At 36.7% G+C, this 27,943-nt stretch overlaps 1 protein-coding gene across 1 annotated transcript in view; it reads left to right on the top strand.

Moving 5' to 3' along the window:
- The window catches only part of ADAMTS6 (ADAM metallopeptidase with thrombospondin type 1 motif 6), a 333,888-nt gene that overhangs the window by 209,237 nt on the left and 96,708 nt on the right, over positions 1-27,943 (top strand). Inside the window, exons 12-14 of the mRNA XM_058433874.1 lie at positions 1,486-1,631; positions 3,785-3,848; positions 22,826-22,928. Coding sequence (XP_058289857.1) covers positions 1,486-1,631; positions 3,785-3,848; positions 22,826-22,928 — 313 coding nt within the window. The remainder of the gene's footprint in view (positions 1-1,485; positions 1,632-3,784; positions 3,849-22,825; positions 22,929-27,943) is intronic.

The raw sequence follows: 27,943 nt of genomic DNA, 5'->3' as shown, positions 1-27,943 counted from the left end.
GAAGACAGCAGTAGAAGGAATTGGGAACAAAGCATTACTAGAAGGACCAGTAAATTTAGATGCTCTAAGGAGGAACAAGCTTAGTGTATGAAGGTGGAAATCCAATGTGTCTGGAGTAATCTGTGTAAGAGAGAGGATGGGGCTGAGGAAGGAGGCAGGGGCTAGATCACTAAATCTACTGTTTATCAGTGTTATGGAAGTAGGAAACCACTGAGTTTTTTTAAGCAAAAAGGTGACATAATGTGATAACATGTTTTTAAAAGATCTTTCTAAATGCTCTCTGGAAAATAGATTCTAGGAGAAAAACGTAGAAGCACAATGATCAGGTAAGAAGCTACTCCATTTGCCAGTTTGATCTAGAGTATAGCGATGAAGAAGGTGAAAAGTAAAAGAATTCCAGGGATATTCTGGAGATAAAGCCAACAAAGCTTGGTGGTAGAATTAGTATAATAAACTGATCACTTTCTAAGTACCACATCATGATCCCTTTTCATTTTAATATAAGGTTGAATTTTTATTAAACAACCTAACATTGATGACATTTGTTCAACTTTGCTGATAACCATGTTCCTTATTGTTATTCATATAAACAAATGACTTTCATAGTAGCATTATTTTGGTTTGTCAAAGTTTGATAATTTGAAAAGTGCATCAACAAAAGTCTACAAATGCTTGGTTTAAAAAAGACTTTCATTTTGCCATATTCTGCAAATAAGATTTATCATGCTAGAGTTATGAGTTGATTTTGTGATGTCTGTGTCTCGATAAATTATTCCTGGCTTTCTACTTAGGTGCAGTATGTGTGGTTTATTGCAGAGAGTAGAGCTGAGCAGAATTCCAGTACATATGTTCATGTGGGGGCCATACACATGGCTAGTCAGTGTATATAAGGGTTTTTTTGTACCCAGTCCCTAATGTCTTGGCATTACTTTTATTATGTCTGCAGTGCTCAAGTAGATGAAATGCCACAACACATTCTTTTACTATTGTAGCCTCAACTGGCTTTTTTTTTTTTTTTTTTTTTTTTTTTTTAAGAAAGAGCAATTACCATCATAAAAATTCCTTACTGGGGAACTTTCCATATTGTGTTATCATTCCATGAGTCTAATAATAGTGGAATATAAAGACAAATTTTAAAGAAAATACTAAAATATCTAAAAAAGACTTTGAGGTCTATAGCTAGCTCTATAATGAGAAACATTAACAGTCTAGAGGAATAGAAACAAGGGAAAAGAAGCAATGTGACTTTTTTTTTAGAACTCCCGATACATGTTAGAGGCTTATAAATCATGGTCTAGCTAAGATAATTCGCAAGTCACATGCACCTTCACCAGTGTCTAAACACAGTTAGAGAACTATCTGTCTGTTATCTATTGGGAGAATGCTAATGCCTATAATTGGTCAGTACCTGACCCTTATGTATTTCTATCCTGATAGCTCTATCTGCCTAAAAGCTAATTCTGTGTTTTCTGTGAAATCTTGCAGTGGTGTTATCAGGGAGATTGTGTTCCTTTTGGCACTTGGCCCCAGAGCATAGATGGGGGCTGGGGTCCCTGGTCACTATGGGGAGAGTGCAGCAGGACCTGCGGGGGAGGCGTCTCCTCATCCCTAAGACACTGTGACAGTCCAGCGTAAGTAGCTAAAGTAAGCCGGAGCCAACAAAAAGACACAGTTGGAAATGATTCAAAGCTGTGGTTTCACATGTTATCTGTAAAAACGTTTCACTAGTGAGCCAAGTACTTGTCTTCAGAACAAGCCATAGGCACAGGAAAGTGGAGGAGCTTTGTTAGACAGACTTTCTTTTTCTTCCTTTCCCCTTATTGTGTAACTAAAAATAAAATATAAAAAATAGAAAGTATTGTGTATCTGTCCCAGATAAGCCAGACTTTTAATCTAATAATAATCAGATAGATTTCCTCCTCCAAAAACTACTGAATTATGGATGAATCCAGATCTGGTCTTAGCTACATTACTATTATTCCCAGGAAACCTAAGGTCTTTTCACATGTCACATAAAATTATTACTGCTACATTAGTATTAAAAGGACCAATGAGAGCACTTCAAGGGTTGAAATGCCTTGATTCGCATCACAAATCACAATGAAAAGAATACTGCCCATGTGTTAAAATAGTTTCCATTCATATGCCCCCATTAATCATCTTCCGGAGCTGCCACCACTTTTCTCCCCATGACTGTTTTATGCAGGTCAGACTGCACCTCTCCCACCACTGTTTTCTCCAGCCAGAGTCCCCCTGGCACAAGGCCAGCACCATCAGTATTCTTTGCGAGCTCTGTTGCTTCTCCCTCCTACCAGTGCTCCATGCCCATTACAGGTGGACGGTTCCTCTAGTTGTACTTTCTTGTCCTCCCTGAGACTAAACTGTTCTCTGGCTGCTGCATGTCAAGTGCCCATTTTTGTCTAGAACACTGGCTGAGGACCTTCTTTCCCAGCTAGTATTTGATGGAGAATGATGTTATCATAATGGCTTTTCCTTTTTTTTCTCCCTGAAATAAAAGATGGTCTGTTTTTATTTTTTAGTTTTTCTCCATTTTTAACTCAGGATCCCTCTCTTTGGTTCCTGTCACCAACTGTCTTTTTTCTTTTCTTTTACTCTTTTTAGCTTGTTTTGCTTTATGTTAGTTCTGTGTTTCCATTCTCCCACTTCCTATCAATTATTCCCCTCTTGCTAAACAGAGCTTCCTGTTACCCATTCATAAACCAGTCATGCTACCACCATCCCCACTATCTTGTTTTTGTCTGACCAACTCATTTCTCTCAAGCTGGTTCAAGCTGAGCCATTTCCCTTCCTTCCTTACAGTCAGCATTCACTGGCATTCAAAATATATTCAAAATGTAGCTTTAATGATCCCATTGATACCAGTGAGCCAAAATTATAATTTAGACTTGATCTTTTTAAAAAAATTACAGAATAACTAACGTAAGTTCAACTGAAAGCTGCTATAAATTAATCAAAGTATAAAAAACCCTGTGATAAATAATATACCCAGGTACTTAAGGGAAAAAACTGGACCTCTTTTAAAAGAAGAAATCAGTTGTTTCTATCACTCAATGGTAGTATGCCCAAATAATAGCAATAGTTTTCCCTAATGTTAAATCCTTTAAAGATTAACTTATACTGGTCAAATATTTGACGTTTTGCTGTTTCATTAATTTTGGTGAAATATAAAATATTTAGTATTTCTATAATGCAAAGCCATCTGATTTTTAGATTTAAATTTTTAAACTTCATAGACTATTTTGAAATAAGATGGAAATTTGTTTTTGCATTATTCACTTTGAATGAAAGCTATTTCCAAGGAGTTATTTCATGTTTCCTTGCTTCTCGTCTGGAGTAAAAACAAACTTTCCATTTCCTAGTTGGTGAACATATAGCATCAGATTATGGATTTTGTTGAATATGATTTAAATGGCTTTTCATTATAAATAAGTGATTTTTACTATGATAATTAGAAAATATACTGATTCAATTGATTCTCTTGAGAATGTAAATCATGACAATTAAGAATCTTATAAATTACTAGCAAATTAATACAAAATTAATAGTACTATTAATACAAATTAATAATAAATTGCCTTAATTTTTATGTTCAACAACCATAATTATTGCTAACAATCACCAGCATGATTACTTTAATAATTAAAACATGTCAAATGATATATTTTTTGAAAGTAAACTTTAGTATGTTTTCATCAAGTAATATATATACTCTTTGTATGGATAGATGTATTATATTCACATTTTAAACACAATGTTTTTTCAGACCTTCAGGAGGCGGAAAATATTGCCTTGGGGAAAGGAAACGGTATCGCTCCTGTAACACAGATGTAAGTAAAACCAAACTCTGCTATGAAAAATTAGCTTACTCTTTCCCTAGAGTAGGGAAATTTTTTTAATTTTAATTTTATTTTAAACTATTTAATAAAAAATACATGTGTGTGAAGGTCACATTAATTTTCTAAATTGTTAATAATGAATGGAGCTGGCCTCAGCTCCATCAATTCCATTAATAAGGGTCAAGGGGGAGCTCCAGTACTGGGAACAAGTATATTCTTCCCCAGCAGATATCAAGAGAGGCACACACACCCTGAACTGCCCTGCCCCACACACTCACAATTTCAACACCACTATCTTTCTTGACTCCACATTAATCTTACTATGCCCTTTATTCCATTTTATGTTTGCCACTGCAAGAAGCCCCAGACTCCTACATTATCCCTCATCCAATAGATAAGATGCTGTATATTTCCTCCTCTGTTCTGTTTTCTATCCCTGCCCAACTACTGAAACTTCTTCTGTACCTTCAGGAATTCAAAACCCCTAATACTCACTTCTCTGAATTTTCCTTCCTTTCACCTTCTTACTTTAATGGAAACTAGCTCTTCCTCTGAAGATACTCCTTCTCCTATAGTCTTCAAACTGGATAGGCTTTTGTTTTCTCTCTTAGCCCTCGAATGACTGAGCCTCAAAGTGGATTGACAATGTTTATATCTCATTACTCCTCCAGTTCACTCTTCCTCCTGCTATCTAAAAACCACAGCTTTTAATTAATGACATTAGACTGCTGACATTTTCATGCTCTCCACCTCTACTTCTGTCTTAATTATTGGTGATTTTATAAATATGCAGATGATTGTCCTAACATCTTCTCTTCTGGATTTTTTTCATAGACATACAAACATGCTCCTATCTGTAAACAAACAAACCAAAAAACCATGCTAGTTATTTTCCCATTGCCTTGTTTCCATGTTCTCAAAAGACTTGTCTATACTTACTGAATCCATTTCCTCTCTTCACATTTTTTTTCTAGAATTGCTCCTATCAGGTTTTTGCCTTGATCATTCTATGGAAATACTCTTGTTAAGTCACAGATGATTTCCATGCTGTTAAATCTAATAGTCAATTCTGAGTCTTCAGCTTACTACTTCACTTTCAATAGGCTTCCAGGAAACTATAACATTTTAGTTGTTCTTTTACATTAATGCTTACTCCTCTTCCTCTTTCATTGGCTCCTACTCTTTTTTTTTTTTTTTTTTTTTTTTTTGAGACAGAGTCTTACTCTGTTGGCCAGGCCAGGCTGGAGTGCAGTGGCACCATCTTGGCTCACTGTAACCTCTGTCTCCTGGATTCAAGCAATTCTCCTGCCTCAGCCTCCCAAGTAGCTGGATTACAGGTATGTGCCACCACACCTGGCTAATTTTATATATATACACACACACACTTTTTAGTAGAGACTGGGGTTTCACCACGTTGGCCAGGCTGGTCTCGAACTCCTGACCTCAGGTGATCCACCCACCTCGGCCTCCCAAAGTGATGGGATTACAGGCGTGAGCCATCACGCCCGGCCAGTTCCTACTACTCTTTACTCTGACTTCAATGTTAGAGTACCCAGGAGTTAGTCAGTGGCCTGTGTCTCTGCTCTACCACTACTCTTTTCTTTGGTGATCTTATCTGGTTCCATTGCTTTTGTACCATTTATTTGCCATTTGACCCAAAAATTTATATCTTCAGCCTGTACTTCTTTCATGAATTCCAGGTTCATATCTTATATTTAAATAGACTTTTAATGGACATCTAATGTTTAACATGTCCAACTGTTATCCCCAAAACATTTTCTTTACTCGTTCTTCCGGCAGTTTTTCCCATCTCAGATGTAATTCCATTTGGCTTGCACCAAAAATCCTAGAGTCTTTCTTGACACCTTTTTCTGTCTCATAGCTTATATCCAATTCCTCAGGAAATCCCATTAGTTTTGCCTCCAAAGTATATGGTAGGTGCTGCCTAACTTCACTACTGCCGCTCTGGTCTAAGTTACCATTATCTTTCACAGGATTACTCTAATAGCCTTTTACGAGGATTCCCCTTTACTATACAGTCCTCAATATAGGAGGCAGAGTGAATCAGATTATCTTTTACTCAAAACCCGTCAGTGGCTCCCCATTTTACTTAAATCCAAAGTTGTTACAATGGCCTGCAAGGTCTACACAGTCTGGCTTTCATTACTTCTCTGAACTCATCTCTTACTATTTTCTTTCTCATTATCTCTGCTCCAGCAACATAGGTCTCCTTCCTTAAACATGGCTGACATGCTCCTACCTTCGGGCTTTTGCAGTGATTATTCCCTTTGCCTTGTGTACTCTTCTTCCAAAATATCTATGTGGTTAACTCTCTCGCCTCACCTTTACTCAACTGTCACCTTTTCAATGAGACCATTCTGAGTACTGAATTTAAAATTGCAACCCTCTCCACTCCCTACAACTCTAGGACTCCTAATCTTCCTTACCCTACTCTATTTTCTGCTCTTCTATCACCTATATAGTTGATTTGCCATATTTAATTCTATTAAAATTGTATTTTGGAATAATTACATGTAGCTTCAATTATGATGATCTTTTAGAGTTACCAATATTATTTATTCATTTGTTTAAAAAATAATTGAATGCCTATTGTATATTAGACCATGCTTGGGTGAGAAAGACAATCTCTGCCCTCAAAGAGCTTATAAATTTATTGGGAAATCACTTAGGTACAGAAAATTATAATACAGAGTGGTAAGTGATATGATGGGATTAGTATGGGATGCTATAAAAGTGCATAGAATGGCACCTAACCTAATTAGGGGCTTTAAGGACTTTGTCCCACAGGAAGCTAGAGACATGAAGGGCAAATCTAAGGAGACCAGAAAAAAGTGACAATGAGAGCATCTTAGAAGGAAAATTAAGTGCAAGGCCTAGAAGCTAAGAAGTGTGATCTTTATCTTGAGACATTAAGAAACCATTGAAAGAGCCTCAGATTGATGCTTTAGATGAGAATGGATTGGTGAAAGACAAGATTACAACAGAACAATAAATCAAGAAAAATGTAAGGATATTGGTAAGAATGATTGAAGTGCTGAGCCATGGGCTCTGCGCTAGGAAAAACAGTGGAGTCCAAAGAGGGCTAACAGGGAATAAATTAAGGACCTAACTTAAAAAGCCATAAAAATCAAAGAACCAGAATTGTAGGAAACACAGGGTGAGAGAGATAGAAGGTGAGGAGATCAGAGAATGAAATTTATTTGAATTAAAGATATGACAAGTGAGAATATTCTCAATGATGACAAATCTGGAGTGTGGCCATGGGAGTGTGTGCCTAAGTTGACTGGAGGTAAAGGAGTTCAAAGAACTTAAGTCTTGAGGAGGGGGACCTTTAACATGTGGATGTTAAAGTCACTCAGGATGCTACTGGAACTTAAAATATAGGGTAATACTGTGAACAGGCTATCAAACTCCTTAATAAGTGAGAAAGCGAGGCACAGTAGCTCAGGCCTATAATCCCTGCACTTTGGGAGGCTGAGGCAGGCAGATCTCTTGAGTCCAGGAGTTCAAGACCATCCTGGGCAACATGGTGAAAACTTGTCTTAAGCAAAAAAAAAAAAAAAAAGAGAGAGAAAGAGAGAGAGAGGGAGAAAGTGACCCTTATTTATTAAACCAGATGGGGTGAAGCCAGATAGTGATTTGAAGCCAGATAGTGATTTGGATGAATGGTATGAATCTCAGAAGAATGGAAGTTTTATACAAGGGTAGAAGAACTGAATACCTGTCTACAATATATCACACTGTTAGGTAGGAGTGAGAAAATCAAACCCACCTCTCAATTCCCAACTCATTCCATTATTATATAATCGCAGGGTTGGGCATACATTTAGACCCTAATGATATATGTATTATATACTGTAATGTGAATAATGGTAACAGGAAAAAAATGCCAAACATCTCAGCTTGTTGCATTTTATTCATGAGTTATGTGTTAGATGTTCAGATTGTAGAACTTACTATGGGTGGGTTGAGATTTCTATTACTATCTTTGTCTTCTGTTTCATCTTTCAGCAGATTATATTATGGATACATATATATTTATGTTTTCTTCATTAATATTGACTCTACTAGCTCAGAACTTGAGGCAATTCTGCTGTCATACTAAAATGTATTTTCATGCTATCCAAGTTAATAAAGTTGTCTGAATGTAATTTTGTTTAAGCTGGGGCTAGCTTTAATGTAATCTAATATATAAAAATTTCCCAAATACCTAATCTACACTAGCACTGTCTAATAGAACTTTTTTCAGTGATGAAAATATTGTATGTGTGCACTGTCCAGCCCGATAGCCACTAGCCAAATTAGCTATTAAGGACTTGAAATGTTGCTAGTGCAGCTGAAGAACAGAAATTCCAAGTTTAATTAGTTTTAATTTGAACAGCCCCATGTGGCTAGTGGCAACCATATAGGACAGTACAGAGCTCGACAGTCTAGCTATGCAACAGAAAAATTCTTGTTATAAAGAAGATTGTAAATTTTATGTGTAAAATTCTCAAAACAAATCACTGTTAGCTCATAAAGGGTTCATGCCTGTAGTACCAACTACTCAGGAGGTTGAGGTGGGAGGATCACTTGAGCCCAGGAGTTTGAGGCTGCAGTGAGCTATGATCACACCACCACACTACAGCCTGGGTGACAGTGAGACCCTGACTCAAAATAAATAAATTTTAAAAATTAAATTAAAAATGAATAAATACATAAATGTAGAGAGACTTCCATTTTTGGTCATGACAGACTAGGTTATTCTAACAAAAATTTTTTTTAAATTGCTCAGTAAGATTTTTTTTTATCATTTAAAAATTAGCAAAGAACTGACAAGATAACGAAGGGGATGTCAAGAGGTCAAATTCTATGAGAAAGGGGAACATAAAAAGATAAGTAGAGCATCCAAGCACCTAAAGTACTTCTGCCCTGACGATATTGAGAGGAAGAGAAAAGATAAACTGTTCCAGTGTCGTTTCTTAAGTATTACGGAAGTTGTTCCCGGATCTCCTCCCCTGCTCCTCAGCAAATTTTGTTCAGGTTTTCAGACATCATATGCTCTCAGTCATAAGTGGGAGCTAAGCTATGAGGATGCAAAGGCATAAGAATGATGCAATGGACTTTGAGGGCTTGGGGGACAGGGTGGGAGGGGATTGAGGAATAAACTACTACACATTGGGTGCAGTGTCCACTGCAGAATCTCAGAAATCATCACTAAAGAACTTAGGCATGTAACCAAACACCACCTGTTCCCCAAAAACCTATTGAAATAAAAAAATTAAAATTAAAAAAAAATTTCTTCAGGTTTTATTTGCCAGGAGGTCATTGTGGCCACCCTTAAAGCAGCCATTGACAAAAGGAATGAGATTACCAGAATTGGTTTAGATTAGTAGTGATTTGCCCTAAAATGGGGTTAGGGTCACCCTTCCTGAGAGGAGATTCATAAGCAAAATATTGAACTTCTATTAGCAAGAAAGCAGAGAGTAATGGATATTGGGTAAGCCACAGGTGTCTACCTCAGAGCTATTTTAATTTCTATCTTTACTAGTAGACGTAGTAGCCACAGAAGTAGTGGTAGTAGTAGGAGCAACTGCTGCTGACATTTACTGAGCACTACTATGTACCAAACATATTATTGTAATCATATTCTCTTCCCATACTGAGAGAAGTTCTCCTCCTCCTTGTCAGTAGTGAGTTGGTTTGGTGGAGTATTTTATATTTCCATTCTTTCAACATAAATCTAGAAAAACTATGATAATATAAAGTTTTGGTATAGTTTGCTCTGTTACAAACTTGCTTCTGCAACACAAGTTATCTTATATTTGATTGTTATTTTGTGATATTAAATAATATAGCAGTGGGAGTCAAACAACATCAGCATAGCTGAGGAGCAAAGGAAAATTGTACTGCACATGATGACCATTCACCCCACATTCTTTTTTTTGCTCAGTTTGGCCACGTGCAGCATCATAGGAGCCCTTATTGTGTGTTTCTGCCTGTTCTTCCTACACTGGCCTCCTGTTTCTCTAACTCAGCAGACTCAACTGATAAGCTTTCCTTATTTTTTCAAGTTTTCAAAAAGATAAAATCTTACATTTACTCCAGTATTTCTTTGCTAGGAATTTGCCATGTGTTTAAAATATTGTGCTAGTATTTTATTATAATTTTTTTCTTTTTGTTTTAATGCCCTGTCTTTGAATCGTCAGCCTCTAACCCAATTTTTCCCATATGCCTGTTATTTTTAGTGTGCAATTTTGAGGAAAGAGATTTTTCATGAATACGTGTGTGTCATATTAGAGCAGAAGCGTCTACATTTTAAAAATCTATTCTAACAGCTTATATAACCTATGGAATTTAATAATAAATCATAAAAGTTGAGGTGATTGGAGTTAAGATTGAGTAATGTGGCCATGCGTGGTGGCTTGCTTCTGTAATCCCAGCACTTTGGGAGACCAAGGTGAGCGGGATCACTTGGGGTCAGGAGTTCGAGACCAGCCTGGGCAACATGGCGAAACCCCTTCTCTACAAAAAATACAAAAATTAGCTGGGCATGGTGGTGTGTGCTTGTAGTCCTAGCTACTTGGGAGGCTGAGGTGGGAGGATCACTTGAGCCCAGGAGGCGGAGGTTGCAGTGAGCCGAGATCGCATCACTGCACCCCAGGCTGGATGACAGAGGGAGATCCTGTCTCAAAAAAAAAAAAAAAAAAGATTGAGTAACGTAAGCAAGACTTTAGTATTTTCCAGTTAACAAAGAATAGGTGTTACTATTGGAACAGTATGGTATTATGTCTGTGTTCTTTAAATTAACTTTGATGCTTTTTCTAAATGTATAATAGTTTAAATGTTCTTTTCTCCAATGATGCCCAGGTGTCTGTTATGTGTGAGCCACCCCAATTTAAAGGATTTAAAAGAATATACCTTTCTTTTATCAAACCAGCTTCCTGCCTTAGTACATATTTTACATAATTTAATACTACGCATATCACATTGAATGGTCTTATAAATAAGATTTGAAAGAAAACTTTCCAACTAGTTAAAATTAATTTGACAGTCAAGGACTAGATAACAATTCATAAGCGTTTTTGCCTTGGTCATTTGCGATCCCAAAACTTTTCTTGAAACTTAATTAGAAGTAATACAAAGAATAAGTTCAAATGATCCTGAAAGAATTTTCTAATCAGTGCTCAAAAAAATAAGATAATGTCAGATAGCCAAACAGCTGGAGAACCAGAGTTCTTTATTGCCATGAATCTTTGAGACTTGCTGTGTGTTTTCTAATGTATGCTCAAAGTGTAAGTTACAATAGAAAATAGAAAATTGGCTAGGTACCATGGCTCATGCCTGTAATCAATCCCAGCACTTTGGGAGGCGGAGGCAGGTGGATCGCTTGAGCCCAGGAGTTTGAGACAAGTCTGGGCAACATGGCAAGAGACCATCTCTACAAAAAATATAGAAATTAGCTGGGCATGATGGTGCATGCCTGTAGTCCCAGCTACTTGGGAGGCTGAAATGGGAGGATCACCTGAGCCCGGGAGGTTGAGGGTACAGTAAGCTGAGAGGCTCACTACCCTCCAGCCTGGGTGACAGAGACCCTGTCTCAACAAATAAAAAATAGAAAAAAAGAAACAGAAAAGAAAATAGAAAATCCAGAATATTAGGCTGATTCAACTGTGTTCAATAGATTTTACCTGAATTCCTTTTAAGACCTTGCAACCCATTCTACATAGCCCATGTAATATAGTAGTCTTGATCCTCTCATTTCTGTGGCTGAGTAGTTGGTGCTATAGATTACTGCATGGTTCTCATGGTTTTACATATAATAATTGTTATTAGTTATAACTTTCTGATTGGAGTTGTTAGCTTATAGCACTATATTAAAATCAAAACTAAAAAATATAATAAATTAGAAGATCAGAGGAAAAGGAAAATAATATAAATATATATAATTTAAAATATATATAAAATTGGCCAGGCACAACGGCTCATGCCTGTAATCCCAGCACTTTGGGAGGCCAAGGCGGGTGGATCATGAGGTCAGGAGTTCAAGGCCAGCCTGGCCAAGATGGTGAAACACCATCTCTACTAAAAATACAAAAAATTAGCTGGGCATGGTTGCGGGCACCTGTAATCCCAGCTACTCGGGAGGCTGAGGCAGAGAATTGCCTGAACCCAGGAGGTGGAGGTTGCAGTGAGCCGAGATCGTGCCACTGCACTCCAGCCTGGGCAACAGGGCAAGACTCTGTCTCAGAAAAAAAAACAAAAACTATGTGTATATATATATATATATATACACACACATACATATGTATGTGTGTATATATATATATACACACATATATATGTATGTGTGTATATATATATACACACATATATATGTATGTATATATATGTGTATATATATGTGTATATATATGTGTGTGTGTATATATATGTATATATATGTGTGTGTATATATATGTATATTTTAAGCAGTATGTTAAATATGTACCACAAGGTTCTTCCACTTAAAAAAGATGGGTCAAGGCTGGGTGCGGTGGCTCACGCCTATAAAATCCCAGCACTTTGGGAGGCCGAGGTGGGCAGATCACGAGGTCAGGAGATTGAGACCATCCTGGCTAACACGGTGAAACCCCGTCTCTACTAAAAATACAAAAAATTAACCAGGCGTCTGTGGTCCCAGCTACTCGGGAGGCTGAGGCAGAAGAATGGTGTGAACCTGGGAGGCAGAGGTTGCAGTGAGCCAAGATCGCGCCACTGCACTCCAGCCTGGGTAACAGAGTGAGACTCCATCTCAGAAAAAGAAAAAAAAAAAAAGATTGGTCACAAATTTTGCTCCGAGCTTCCTAGTAACCCAAGTAAAGAGACAAATATTATCAGTTCTAAGATTCATAATGTCATGTGGTCATGACAAAAGGAGATACATCCACAACCAAAAAGGAATACTTTATTATTTTGAAGCTTTGATATTCCTCCTGTGTGGATCCCTACACTGGTGAATCAGACTGAAACATACAAGGCTCGCAGGACTCTTTTTGCTTAGGTTAATGGAGAAATTAGGACCTAGAGTCAACATAGGCCAAGTAGTCTTAAAAAGTAGCAAGCACAAAAACAGTATATCTGCAGTTTCTTTCTAATGCTGTTTTAATTTCTACCCCAAACACTTAAAAGGTATAGAAATGGTAGGAAGAGAAGAGAGCTCTTTGGTGGAAAGGGAACAGTGTTGCCATTAACTCCTATCCCTCTTAACCCAATTTCAAAGAAAAGATCCACAGAGACAGAAGAAGCAACTTATGAAGACAAAACTTTCATTCTAAGAATTTAAGAATAGATCAGAAAAGGATGTCAAGCTGTAAAATTGGCCTGCCCACTCTCAACAGCAACATAACCAGCCTAGATGCCAAAGGTATTCAGTTACTAGACTCTGAGGCTGATTAGTTGCATCAGGATGTGTTGGATGGGCGGTTTGTTTCCTGTATCACTGTTTTTCACCCTAGAAAGTCTTCAAAAGCAGCTACACAAGGACCCTTTCTTTGATATACACATTATGGTCTCCAGGCTGGAATAACAGGTAAAGACAATAGCTGCAGTAGGAACAAATTAATATACTTTTCATCTTGAAGCTACTGAGAAACCAGGAGCATTTATTAAAGATATATAGGAGAACTGGATAAAATTTGGTCCTTCTATTAAGCCAGGAACTACAATAGAGTTTTTGGCATCATGAGCTAATCTAATACACATGGCCTTGTGGAACCTGGGTTTGGAGGGCAGAATTTTATGGAACTCATAATGCTTGAGAGTTCATTGGTTGAGGACACAGTTCTTGTTTTTGCACATAGAGATAAATGGTTGATTAGGTCCTGACAGTTTTTATAAATATGCAAAGGTAGAAACTAACATGATTTTCTGGCAGAGCCATTATGAAAAGTAAAGACCCCAGATCTGTGCTCAATCTTCTGAAAAATGTTTGCTTAGGAGCTGCTCAAAAATATACTTTTAATTATTATGTATATGGACTCTTCTTTTTACTGGCCTAAAGAACACTGACTACTAATCAGGCATTTCTGTTTTTCTGAACAATTTTTCATTCAAATGACTTAAAACTATCATGCAGAATATTCTAAGAGGATAAAAATTGATGTACATATCATAACTATTTTAAGTAGCAGAAGTTAAAGGTTAGTGTTGTGAATACTAGACAACTTAATTTTTGTAAAGAGTAAAAATATGGCTATATAAAAGTTATAAACCAAATTTTATATCAAAGCCTAAAGAAGAAATATTAGCTACTATGAAAAGGACTTTTCCACATTTCTAAAAGGAGTTTCCTGGTGCTTAGTTGTTTTCCAAAACCAAAATGATCTTTGTATTTTTCTTATTCCATATTACTGGTGATTTGGTGTTTACTTGATAATATGATTATGATAAAACGTCTGGTGAAACATATAAGCTCTGCTTTGGCTGGGATGGAAAGGCACATTATTCTTGCATATTAAACATTTGATTTCCCTTCTTTATGCATAAAAGCTATAAAAAATATATGGAGGAAAAGGGTTTTCCAGGTCATTTGTGGTCTGTTCTAAGATTTAAGTATGGGTTATGTAGTACTTGGGTGTGTTCTCAGTCAGCTCTGCTAGAGGAGTATATTATTCAGCAATTTTTTTCCTTTTCAATGCATTGCCTAAGATCATTAAACAGTGTTTTTGCTTTGGTTGTGGCAGGCAGGAAAATTATATATTTGGAAGTAAGATTGTGGTGAAAATACAAGCATGCAGTTGGAAGTTAAATTGACTTGAGTGTGAATCCTGACTGTGACACATGTTGCTATTTGACCTTGGCAAATCACCTAACCTCTCTAAATTTCAGTTGACTCTTATATAAATAGGCTCTATGAAACTTGCAGAGTTGTTTGACAATTAAAAGAAGTAACATACGTAAAACATCTAGTGCTATTTCTAGTACCTAATTGGTATTCAATACCTCATCAAATCTTCAAATCACTTTTCTGGAGAGGAAAGACAAGTATTTTTAAAAAGAGGAAACTAAAGCTTAGCAACAGGCTAGTGCTGTGAACTCTTTCACAGTAAAGAAATTTTTATTTCCACACTGGAAATTTTTATTTCCAGTAAAGCATGGAATTTCTATCTAGTGCTCTTAAAAGAGATTAAGCCCTTGGGAGGTGGGTGTGGCAAGGTAAGCTTCTCTGAAAGAATTGGGTCACGTTAGACATTGTCTTACTTCCAGTGTAACCTCACCAGATAGCTGAGAACCAGATAGCTGAAAACATTCTGAAACTACACATCTTGCCCTCAGGGAGAGTTGCAGGGTAAGTGAAGACAAGGTACAGAGTTAATCCATTGACGAACAGTGTTATAATCATGTCTTAAATTATAATTAGAAAACAAATATGTGTCAACCACTTTATTCTTATAAACATACTTCTTATATGTTACTGGTAGAAGGTATCCCAGTTACCAGTGGTGAATTCCTATGGGTCTGCAGCAACCTCAATTCTTGCCTCCTCAGAAGAAAGAATACAACTGAGGGGCATAAGGCAGAAAAAGAGACTGAGGCAAGTTTCAGAACTGGAGTAGAAGTTTAGTTTATTTAAAAGGCTTTAGAACAGGAAAGAAAGGAAAGGAAAGGATGCTTGGAAGAGACTCAAGTGGGCACCGAGGTCAAGTGCAGTGTTTAACCTTCATCCTAGAACTTAATAGGCTGGCCCCTTTCTCATGATTCTTCCCTTAGGGTGGGCTGCCCACATATGCAGTACCCTCCTGCCCTTGGGAGGTGAGCATTCCCAGTGTGTTTAGGAAGTTGTACGCATTCCCATCTGAAGCTTTTCTTCCCTTTTCTGGTGGAGTGACCCTGGAAAGTCATACTCCACCATTTTGTCTCTTAATGTGCATGCCCAGGAAGTTGCTTCTCCCCGGCACTTGCATTCAGTTAACACTTTAGTGCAACAGGTGTGGACCATCAGGAAATGGCCTGTCCCTGGCGCCAGCTGCCAATTTATCACTTTTAGAGAGGCAATATGATAATTGCCAAACTGTCACCTGACATTCCTAGTGGGTGGAGGAAAGCCCTTTCCTGCCCTGCTCATGCCTATCTAACTACCTGTAACATACACACACACACACACACACACGCGCGCACACACACACACGGCAAAAAACAGGAACAATATCTTGGTAATCTTTCTTAAGTTAATATGAATTTTATGGTGTATTATATTTATATATTTATGGTATATTGTATTTATTATATTATGTTTTGAGAAATAAGGACTAGGTTTTAAGCACAAAATAGAGCTTGTTTATTTTGTGCTTTAAAAATACTTTTAAAAATTACAAAGTAAAAGTTTGTTTGTTAACCTTTTTTTGGAGACAGAGTCAGGCTCTGTTGCCCAGGCTGGAGTGCAGTGGTATGATCTGGACTCACTGCAACCTCTGCCACCCAGACTCAAGCAATCCTCTCACCTCAGCCTCCCAAGTAGCTGGGACTACAGGCATGGGCCACCATACCCGACTAATTTTTGTATTTTTTGTAGGGTTTTGCCATGTTGTCCAGGCTGGTCTCAAACTCCTGAACTTGAGCGATCCACCCTGCCTTGGCTTCTCAAAGTGCTCGGATTACAGGAGTGAGCCATTATGCCTGACCTGTTTTTTTAATGTGTTTATAAACTCGGGGAAAGAGTTTTGATATAGGTAGATGGCATTTTAATTAAATTCAGACTAGTTAAGGCATATACAAGTAACTTTAATTTTTAAAACCTGCATAAAAGATTATGGTATCAAGCATGACACTAGATTCAAGTTTGTCTGGACAATGTGGGTTATCTGCCCTTTGTTTTCTTTTGCTTTAAAAGTAAATATATAGTGAAAAAAATCAGAAACTATTTGGGAGGAAAAAGAGAAGAAAGTTGAATAAAAACTGAGGTTGAGATGCTTCACTACAGGCATTGACCACTAAATTTAACTTTATTTGAATGCCCTAGTATGAATTACTTTATCAGTACTATCTGATAACTAGGGAATCAGGAAATCTATTTGCAACTTTTTAAAGAGGGTATAGAAGCAAGGCTTTTGTTAGCGTGTATGGTACCTTTGTGTAATTTATAAAAAGATGCCCATCTGGGTGAACACATAAAAATGTATCCTTTCACAGTCCCTTGTCAAATGCATGACTTGCTAAGCAGGGCAGGGGTTGGATTTCAAACTCCCTCAACAAACAGGGTACAATCTGCTAAGAATATGTTGTTTTCCTGTAGAGGAAGAAGTAAATGAAATTTTGAAAGTGTTGAAGGTTGATCTAGTGTTAACAGGGATGACGCAAGAGTGAATTTGGTATGAAAGCAAAAAGGAAGAAGCAGAAGGTGGGAAAGAAGTAGAGAAAGGAAGCAGATGAACAGAAGGCCAGTTTTGCTCAGTTTGCAATTTTCCCTGAGGCCATAGGAGTCATTCTCTCTTTCCAGCCTGCGTATCTTCCTTTAGAAGAGGAGAGGAAAGGAAAGGGAAAGGGACAAAGGCGTTTTCATTCTTGGCTCTCTTATCATATTACCAATAAGAAATGATACATCATTTTCAGAATTTTCCTCATTTGCAAGACATTTTGATGTGTATTTCTCTTGAAGGTAAGAGTTTTGGGGGTATATTTTGCAAATGAAAAAAAGAAGGCACAAAAAGGATTGGGGACTTGCCAACATCACCCTATTCTTTGGGACAAAACCAGGATTAGAACCCCAGTAATAGAAATGCCACTGAAAAGTTTGTAAGCAGAAGCTAGATTTCTTTCTGTAGCAACTTTTAGGCCTCAATGAATTATTCTTTTTTTTAGATTTATCTACCAGTACAAAGTATTGAGTTTAGTCAGAAGGAGATACTTCTAAACAAGATAGTTGGAAGACTGTTGTTAACTTACACAGATCTCTGGGAAAGAGAGTGGTGATAAAGATGCTATTATTAATTTATTTCTTTGAAAATACTAAGATCTAAAGATGCTGAGACCTGCAGCTTTGCTCTCCAGATTTATGTGGAACCCTGCTAGTTTGTTTTTTAAAGGAGAAGATGCTTGATGAGTGTTAGCACTAGAAGGCTGAAAATCTGTCAGGCTTTTACTTTAAATATCTGTTGCTTATGCCCACTGCTTTCTGTTATGGTTTCTGCATAGTGTCAGCATTTATTATCCTTAAGTAATTTAAAAAGCATTATTCTTTAAACGCTCTACTATCCCTAAACAAAACAAAAATGTATTTTACATAATTTTTCCTTAAGGAATTCCTCTTTCACTCTCATTTTTTCAAACCAGCATATATAATTCCAACTGAGTCTATTTTTAATCAATGCAAATTCAGAGCATTCCCTGATGGAATGAAATCAGGAAAGCAGAATACTGGCTGATGTATTCTAGAAACAATGGCATGGAATCAAGTCCCCAAGTCTACTTCAATTCCCTGAAGCCTTTCCATTCTCTATACTATTCTGTGAACACTCTGAATACACTCCTGCCTCAGGGCCTTTGGATTTACTGTGTTCTGGAAGATTCTTTTCACAGATATGTACATAAATCATTCCTTCAGTTTCTTTTCACTCTCCACTTGAATGCCACCTTATCAGAGAGGATTTCTCTGATCATACTATTTAAAACAACTTCCCTCCCACCTCACTGTCAATTTCCTTATCTTGCTTGATTTTTCTTCTTTCTCATCTCCAACTAGAGTAAACTCCATGAAAGCAGAACTCTAATCTATTTGAGTTTTGTTTTTCTGTAACCCTGCAGCCTAGATTATATCTGCCACATCTTAAGCATTGTATTAATACTTGCTAAAATGAAAAGATACTTAAGGCCTGTTCTTGCTGCCTTGTTTTAATAGGGCTAACAATAAGTTATGATGTGCCCCAAGGAAAGCCATCAAGATCCATATACCTTTCAGTTTAGGGTAAGATTTGTTCAGTGTGGATCGGGAAGAAAGGAGAAAGATAATTGGGTTATAGGAAGGCAGGTTTTGACTGAAAGTAAGGAAGAACCTGCGAATAATTGCAGCTGTTTGAAAAGTGTTTGATCTTTTTTTCTGTAGATGTTTATATAGATTGTATGACCACTTTGGGTATAATTATAGAGGAAATCCAAGCATCTTATGCAAATTAGATTATGTCACTTCTAACCTGAGTTCTTAAAAGGTATGATTCTATATTGACTGAGAAATTAATAATTGAGTTCAGTTCTTCTGTGAAATGCTGCCAGACAGATATATCTATATTATGTTAACACCCTATACCAGGGGTTGACAAATTGTACCTCTTGGGCCAAATCTTATTGGTTAACTCTTTTTGTAAGTATTTTTATTGGAACACAACCATGGCCATTTATTTACATATTGTCTATGGCTTCTCTCATACTATAATGCACAGTTGAGTAGTTGCAACAGAGACACATGGCCTGCAAAGCCTAAAATATTTACTATGTGGACCTTTACAGGTAAAGTTTGACAACTTCTGCCCTAAAGCGAAAAAATATTATGTGGAAACCTATCTTTATTCAGTTTTCCAAGTAGTTCATGATGATGATGATGACGATAACTGTTGTATCAATTAAGATTTAACTATAATATAATAGACCACTCTGAATATTAGAATAGAGGGAATTTAATGCAGGAAATTGATTACATGGAATATGAGAGTCTGACTAGTTCCTTCCAGAAAGATACGTAAGAGGTAGTTTTGTCAGAGCCCAGAGGCTAGAATCACAAAGCAGAAGCTGGAATCATAGGGTAGAAGAGTAGGGAGGATGGAACTGTTACCTGAAGGTGGAGCTACAAAAAAGATTCTTCTTCTGCCTGAGCTGCCCAAGGCACAGAGGAAAAGAGAAAAATACCCTGACTTCTCCAACTAGTGCCTCCCATTACCTGAACCCAACCACAAGTCAGCTGACAAAAAAGCCTGGGAAATGGAGCTTTCAGGGTTTGTTCCCCTAAAATACAGAGCAGAGTAGAAGAGTAAGGAATGAGTGTAAGGACATCTGCATAGCTGCTAATAATTATTAAGTGCTACCTTAGGCCAGATACAGAGCTAAACAGTTTGCGTGAATATGTTGCCTAGGAAGTAAATACGCGTATTACCCCCAGTTTATAGATGAGGCTTAGACAAGTAAATTTCTCAAGGCCATGAATTAAATGACCAAGTTAGAAATAATCCAGGTCTGCCTTACTCCAAAACTCTTGCTTTTATCCCTCTCATTTTACAAGCGAGAAAAAACGTAATTTGGAAAGATAAGAAACTTGCATCTGGTTAATGACAGGGCCAAGTTTAGAACCCAAATTGTTCCTATTAGATTTTTGTACATTTTAAGGAAGCTAAAACCTGTAATGCTATTATTGTAGCATTTGGAGAGTGTCCAGAGGAGACTCCCACACTTATCGTCAAAGTATCCTTGTACGCTGAAACTATTACTAAGCAACCTTTCTGTACCCCGGTTTACTTCGTTGTAAAATGGGATTATTAATTATATCTACCTCAAAAGAGTGTTGAGAAGGAGTATATAGATAATATATCTAAAGATCCCGGAACAGTGTGCCACTTAATAAGTACTTAGTAAATACTAGCTGGCTATTGTTAATCTTTTTATTATGCTCACCCTGAGAGTGGTTATCGCAGGAAAAAAGTGGATCAAAAATGTCATGAAATGTTATCAAGTGCTTCATTAAATAGTAATATCCTCATATTGGACATTTTATTTTTCTTCCATTTAGGAGAACTGTTAGAAGATACTAAAAAATTGCATTTTTGTTTTATTTGCCTTTAAGCAAATGGCCCTCATGATGTCTTAGTTTCTTAATTCAAGGTCTTTTTAATGTACCAGTGCTTATACATGTGAAATATCATTTCCTCTTACGCTTCTATATAGTTCATCTCTTTCATCTAGGTTGGCCTTTTTCCAACCATTCCCAATATGTGACCTTTTCCTTCCTATTCCCATGGCTTTTCTTGGCTTCATTCTTAATAGTCTCCCACTCCCCGACAAGTCCTTTTTCTTTCTTAACTAGAACAATTTCTATAGTACTTTGGTACATGCTGAAGATTTTTTTCTTAACTGATATATCCTTAGCTAATCATAGGACACATTTATATTTCACTTGTATCCAGCACATATAGACAATCTGTAACATGCTGTCATATACTGTATATATTGCTCGAGATGGTTCTTTTTTCATGGTCGTTTTTCCATTTGTATCTTGTTTTTCCAACAAAGGTGAAAGCCATGCTTGGATGAACTTTAGGTGACTGGTGCTTTACAAATACTTAAGTGCTGTGTGAAAACTTATAGCTAGAGTTCAAATTATTTGTTTGTTTGTTTTGTTTTTGAAATCGTTATTTGCTTTTAAAAGTAGTCTTGCTGCATGACAAAAGTCACTAACAACTTTAGTTCTTGTGTGGGATTCACTAAAAATAGCTTGAAAAGTCAAGGACTCCTTTAACCTAGAGCACTTTGAAGATCCAAAGATTAGCAGACCAGGAAAAAAAAGACCCTGAAAACATATCCTTCCAGCCTGATACACCTATTAGCCTATGGTAAATATTTTTCTTTTTTTTTTAAGGCAAGCAAGAAGGTAATTTGACAAGATTAGTTGCTAGATTTGGCATTGGAATGTCATATTTTAATGTGCTAAAAACATTTTAAAATGCAGGGCTCATAACAGAGTATGGACCTGCTGCCACTATTTTCAGAATCTGAGGCTTTGGACTTGATGTGGTGAAAATTGGACTGTATTATATAGGAAGTAATGATGACCATGCAAATATATGCACATTGTGGTCTATTATTACTGCATATGCTTCAAAGTGGCCATTTACAATGTACTGTCCTCAGAAAACTATATAAAGCAAACACAGAGATCTAAGGGAGGGTAGTAAAAAGTCCTCAAAACAATCTCTGAGTGTGCCTGTAACATACTTGTTATTTATTCCCAATTCACAATTTTCTCTAGTGACATATTCTTTTTTTTCTGTATTTAAGGAGAATATTTTCTCAGTCTTTCAAAATCAATATTTTTAGTTTTTAAGTACTACAGCTGTTGAACTTTACAAGATAAGTCAAATTAAGTCAGATCACTCAAACACTATGAGCTTTATAATTCTTTGTGAACTTAAGGGTTGAGTTTAGGATGACCCTGTGGTATATAGAATCTAGAGCTAGCTGGATTGGCAGGATTTTTCTCTTTAAAAAACTTCAGAAGCATTTCCGAATAGAAGGAACATTTCCAACTTTTAAAAACAGATAATCCTTTTTTCACCCTCTTAACATCCCTCTCCACACCTCAAACAAATGTACATGTTTTGGGCCATTTTGTATTTTATTTTCTGTGATGTTAATAAATTAAATGTAAATCTTAATAAGTCCAAATCCCTTTAATTTCAAGATGTTTATACTTGAGGTCTAGCATTTTGCCTACTTTATTCTTCATTTAAAGTATGGTTTTTGTCAAGGCTAAACAGTAAATACCTATAGTAGTAGGAGTCCAAACCACAATTAATAGGGCTGAATGTCATTACAAACCTGCTTCTTGATTTTTTAAAATAAAGATCAGGGAGTAGCTATGGCAACTGGACCTCAAATACTGTTACCACAAAGGATTTTGTGTTTTAATTTCTTCATCTAGGTTTTATGTGTCTTTATAAGGAGATATCTGATGGACTACAAAGAGGATTATGACATGTATCCAACTGTAAATTTATAGGGAAATTGTGTAATGCTTTGTTTAAATTGCCTCAGTTATATCTTCTATAGTTAAGATTATAATTCACACACTTCAATCTGAATACTGATTGTAAAACAGTAAAGCAAGTGCCAGAATTATAGCCACAGAATAAGGTAGTGAGTTAATTTGGTGGAGTTCATTTTAGGGACATTGTCCCTTGCTTTTGGTATTTTCCAACAATGGTACCATTTATGATTTTATTTTATTTTAGCCATGCCCTTTGGGTTCCCGAGATTTTCGAGAGAAACAGTGTGCAGACTTTGACAATATGCCTTTCCGAGGAAAGTATTATAACTGGAAACCCTATACTGGAGGTAACGTATAACCTGACAGAGCATTCATGCTTGAGCACTTTGCAAATATCAAAGAATATACAAATACATACAAACACATGCATACATTCATGTACATACTAGTTAAAATTAGTGTTTGCCAACAAAAGCAGGGAAATGCTTATAGTACTATAAAGGCTTCATGGTTTATTTGCCTTGTAATAAGGTTTATATATTAGTACAAATGATCAGAAATCATTTCTTAAAACCTAATTATGTTTAACAAGGTATAAAATTCCTAGAAAGGATATCTGGACATCAAAACCATGTAGTATTTTTTGAGTTCTGCTTGAGGCTTTCTTGGGGTATATGTAAGTTAAATTACAATCTTTAAATGTTTGCAATTATCACCCTAAAACAAGTTATGAGAATATAAATCAAGAAACTCTGTGTTGTTGCTTAGTCAAAGGCCAAGATTATTGTTATTCTTTTTCAGAGTTAGAAAACATTTTTGCTCTTTAATTTGGGCATGTATCAGGCACTGATTGTTCAATAAGCAGAAGTATTTTACACTCCCAAAATATAAATTACATTTTGTTGAAAATTTCTCTTGGAGGCCAGGCATAGTGGCTTATTCCTGTAATCCCAGCACTTTGGGAGGCCGAGGCAGGTGGATCACCTGAGGTCAGGAGTTCGAGACTAGCCTGGCCAGCATGGCAAAACACCGTCTCTACTAAAAATACAAAAATTAGCCGGGCATGGTGGCATGTGCCTGTAGTCCCAGCTGCTTGGGAGGCTAAGGCAGGGGAATCACTTGAATCCAGGAGGCGGAGGTTGCAGAGAGCACCACTGCACTCCAACCTAGGCGACAGAGTGAGACTCCATCTCAAAAAAAAAAAAAAAAAAAAGAAATATACTCTTAAGATAAGTTTACTGTTTGCTTGCTTTTCCAGTATCTTATATTAACAGAATTTTATAGTGACAACTTTATATTTACCACCAAGATTCTACCATTAACATTTTACTATACTTTCTTCATACATGTCTGTTCTTCTCTCTATTTATTAATCCATCTTATTTTTTGATGTATTTCAAAGTAAATTGCAGTCATTAATGTACTTTCCTCTAAGTACTTCAGCATAGTAACATTATCCACAGTTCAATTATTTGTTTACTTTTTTCTGTTAAGGCAAGATTATATACAGTGACATGCAAAATTTTAACTATGCTTTCTCTGGTTTTTGACCAATGTACACACTTAAAAAATCCTATTGAGATATGGAACATTGGCTTTACCTCCAAAATTCCTCTAATCTTTGCCTTAGTCAGTTTGGACTGTGATTACAAGTTACCATAGACTGAAGATCTTAAAATAGAAATTTATTTCTCAGTACTGGAGGCTGGAAATCCAAGATCAAAGTGTCAGCATAGTTAGAGTCTGGTGAGGGCCCTCTTCTGGGTTGTGAGCTGTTGTTTTCTCATTGTATCCTCACGTGGCAGAAAGAGTGGGAAAAAGAGCTCCCTGGGATCCTTCTTATAAGGCTACTATTCCCATTCGGAGGGCTCCACTGTCATGACCTAGTTACCTTCCAGTGGTAGGTAACCTACCATCTTCTGTCATGACCTAGTTACCTTCCCATGGTAGTTACCTACCATCTTCAAATTGGGGATTAGGATTTCAACATATGGGTTTTGGGGGGACACATTCAGTCCATAAAAGTCATTATAGTCCTTTGCAGTCAATAGTTGCCTCACCCTACTCCTCCTAAGAGACAACCATCGTTCTGATTTTTTTTCTCACCATAGTTTAGTTTTGCCTGTTCCAGAACCTCATACTCTATTGTAAATCTTCTTTAAGCCTAATGTTTTTGAGATCTGTCTACATTGTTGTGTATAGAAGTGGTTCACTCTAGCCAAGCGCAGTGGCAGACATCTGTAAGCCCAGCTACTTGGAAGGCTGAGGCAGGAGAATCACTTGGGTCTAGGAGTTCTCTTAAAAAAAAAAAAAAAGTAGTTTATTCTTTTTTATTGCTGAGCAGTATTCCATCATAATAACCAGTTTTTCCATTCTGCTGTGATGCACACCTGGGTTGTTTCTAGTTTTTAGCTGTTATGAGTAAACTGCTATGAACATTTGTGTACTATCATTTTGTGAGCATATGTTTTCATTTTACTTGGGTAGCTACTTAGGAGTAGAATTGCTGGGCAATGGATTAGATGTGAATTTAGTTTAGTTTTAAAAGAAACTGCCAGATGTTTTTCCAAAGTGATTGTAGCATATTTCACTCCCACCGACAATGTCTGAGGGTTCTATTTGCCGCGCATCTTTGTCAATATTTGGTCTTTTCAGTCTTCTTCTAGTGGGAGTAGAGTGGTATTTCAGCAAAATTTCCGTTTCCATTTTCTGATGATAATGTTAGGCATGTTTTCATATATTTGTTGGCCATTATATATCTCCTTTTGTATTGTCTATTCAAATCTTTTCCCTATTTTTAATTGGGTTGTTTACCTTCTCAAGTGGTAGTCATTTATAAGTTTTACAAATGTTTTGTCACATTCTGTGGCTTTCTCATTGCTTTTTAAATGGTGTTTTTATTCATATAAACTTTTAATTTTTCTGTTTTTAATTCCAATTTTTAAATAATTTTTCTTTCTAGTCATTGTGTTTTGTGTCCTAAGGAATCTTTGCCTACCTCAACTTAAGAAAATATTTTCTTATGTTTTCTTCCAAAAGCCTTATTGTTTAGTCCTTACATTTACATCTATGATCTATCTCAAAATAATTTTTGGTATGATTTGTATCTGTAGTGTATTTATGGATTTTCTGTTTTTTTGTTGATCTGTCAGTCCTGTGCCAGTACTACACTGACTTGATTACTGTAACTATAGAGTATAGTCATGAATACAGGTAGTTTGTTTTTTTTTTTATACATTAAGTTCTAGGGTGCATGTGCACAACATACAGGTTTGTTACATATGTATACGTGTGTCATGTTGGTGTGCTGCACCCATTGACTAGCCATTTACATTAGGTATATCTCCTAATGCTATCCCTTCCCCCTCCCCCCACCCCATGACAGGCCCCGGTGTGTGATGTTCCCCTCCCTGTGTCCAAGTGTTCTCATTGTTCAATTCCCACCTATGAGTGAGAATATGCGGGAACACAGGTAGTTTAAGTTCCATTAACTTTGATGTTTTTTATAAGAGTTCTTCCAATATGCTAACTGATTTGCATTTTCATGTAAATTTTTGCATCAGTCGTTAATGTCCACAGAAAAACCTGCTGGACTTATGAATGGTGTTATGTTGAGTCTATAGATCAATTGAGGGAAAAACTGAGTATTAAACCCTATTGAATTTTACAATTTTTGAACATGGTATATCCCTCAATTTATTTATGTCTTTAATTTCTCCCAGCTATGTTTTGTACTTTTAAGTGTAAGGTCCTGCATGTACTTTACTAAATCGATTCCTGAGTAATTTATGGTTTTGACACTATTGTTAATAAAACTTTTGAAAATTCATTGATATTTGTATATTAACTTTGTATTCTGTGACCTTTCTAAATTCCCATATTCCTTTTTTTTTTTTTTTGAAACAGGGTCTGGTTCTGTCGTCCAGGTTGGAGAGCAGTGGCGCAATCTCGGCTCACTGAAACCTCCACCTCCTGGGCTCAAGCGATCCTTCCACCTCAGCCCCTTGAGTAGCTGAGACTACAGGCGCACACTCTCACGTCCAGCTAGTTGTATTTTTTGTAGACACAGGGTTTCGCCATGTTGCCCAGGTTGGTCTCCAACTCCTGGGCTCAAGTGATCCACCTGACTCGACCTCCCAAATTGTTGGAATTACACATCCAGCCTAAATTCCCATATTCTAATTGTTTTACAGATACTCAGGATTTTTTTGATAAACAGTCATATTGTCCTGAAATAGAGACAATCTATTTGAATCTTTATGCCTTTTATTTCATTTTCTTGCCTTAATGAACTGGATTGGGCCTAGAGTATAATTTGCACATGTATTGATTGTATTTTTTATTCTTTATCCTGTTAATATGCTGAGTGACCTGATAGATTTGACAATCTCAAACCAAGATTTTTTTTTTGAGACAGGGTCTTGCTCTGTTACCAAGGCTAGAGTGCAGTGGTGTGATCACAGCACACTGCAGCCTCAACCTCCTGGGCTCAAGCATCCTCCCACCTCAGCCTCCTGAGTAGCTGGGACTGCAGGTGTGTGCCACCATGCCTGGCTAATTTTTGTATTTTTTGTTGAGGTGGGGTTTTGTCATGTTGCCCAGGCTAGTCTCCAGTGCCTGGGCTCAAGCAATCCACCCATCTCAGCCTCCCAAAGTGCTGGGATTACAGGCATGAACCAATGGGTCCAAACCTCAAACCAAGCTTATATTTCTAGGATAAACCTCATGTGATCATGATTTTTTTTTTATTTGTTATTGTATTTAACTTAATTGATAATGTTTTATTATGGATATTTGCATCTGTGTTTAAACTTGTAAATATTTTTCTTGTAATTTGTAAATATTTTTCTTGTGATGTCTTTGATAAGTTTTGGTATCAGATGCATTCTGGTTTCCCAAAATAGAATCTTTATTTATTTTTAAAAGAATTTTAGGATTGGTATTATTTCTTCCTTAGAATAGATTTCACTAGTAAAAGCAGCCAGGCTTGATATTTTCTTTGTGAAAACTTGTTATTAAAAATTTAACTCCCTTAAGAGAAAAGGGCTATTTGTTTTGTTTTTTGTTTTTTGGTTTTTTTTATTTCTTGTGGGGTTTTCCTTTTTTTTTTTTTTTTCGAGATGAGGTCTCCCTCTGTCACCCAGGCTGCAGTGCAGTGGCCCAATAATATCTCACTGCAGGCTCAATCTCCCGAGCCCAAAAGATCCTCCCTCCTCAGCCTCCTGAGTTGCTGGCCACCAGGCTGGGCTAATTAATTTTTAATTTTTATTTTTAGTAGAGACTACTTCTTCCTATGTTGTCTAGGCTGGTCTCGAACTCCTAAGCTCAAGGGATTCTTCAATCTCAGCCTGCCAAAGTACTG

This window comes from Hylobates moloch, unplaced genomic scaffold (assembly GCF_009828535.3).
Source record: "Hylobates moloch isolate HMO894 unplaced genomic scaffold, HMol_V3 SCAFFOLD_23, whole genome shotgun sequence".
In the NCBI taxonomy this organism is placed as follows: Eukaryota; Metazoa; Chordata; class Mammalia; order Primates; family Hylobatidae; genus Hylobates; species Hylobates moloch.
This window is presented reverse-complemented; position numbering and strand designations above follow the sequence as displayed.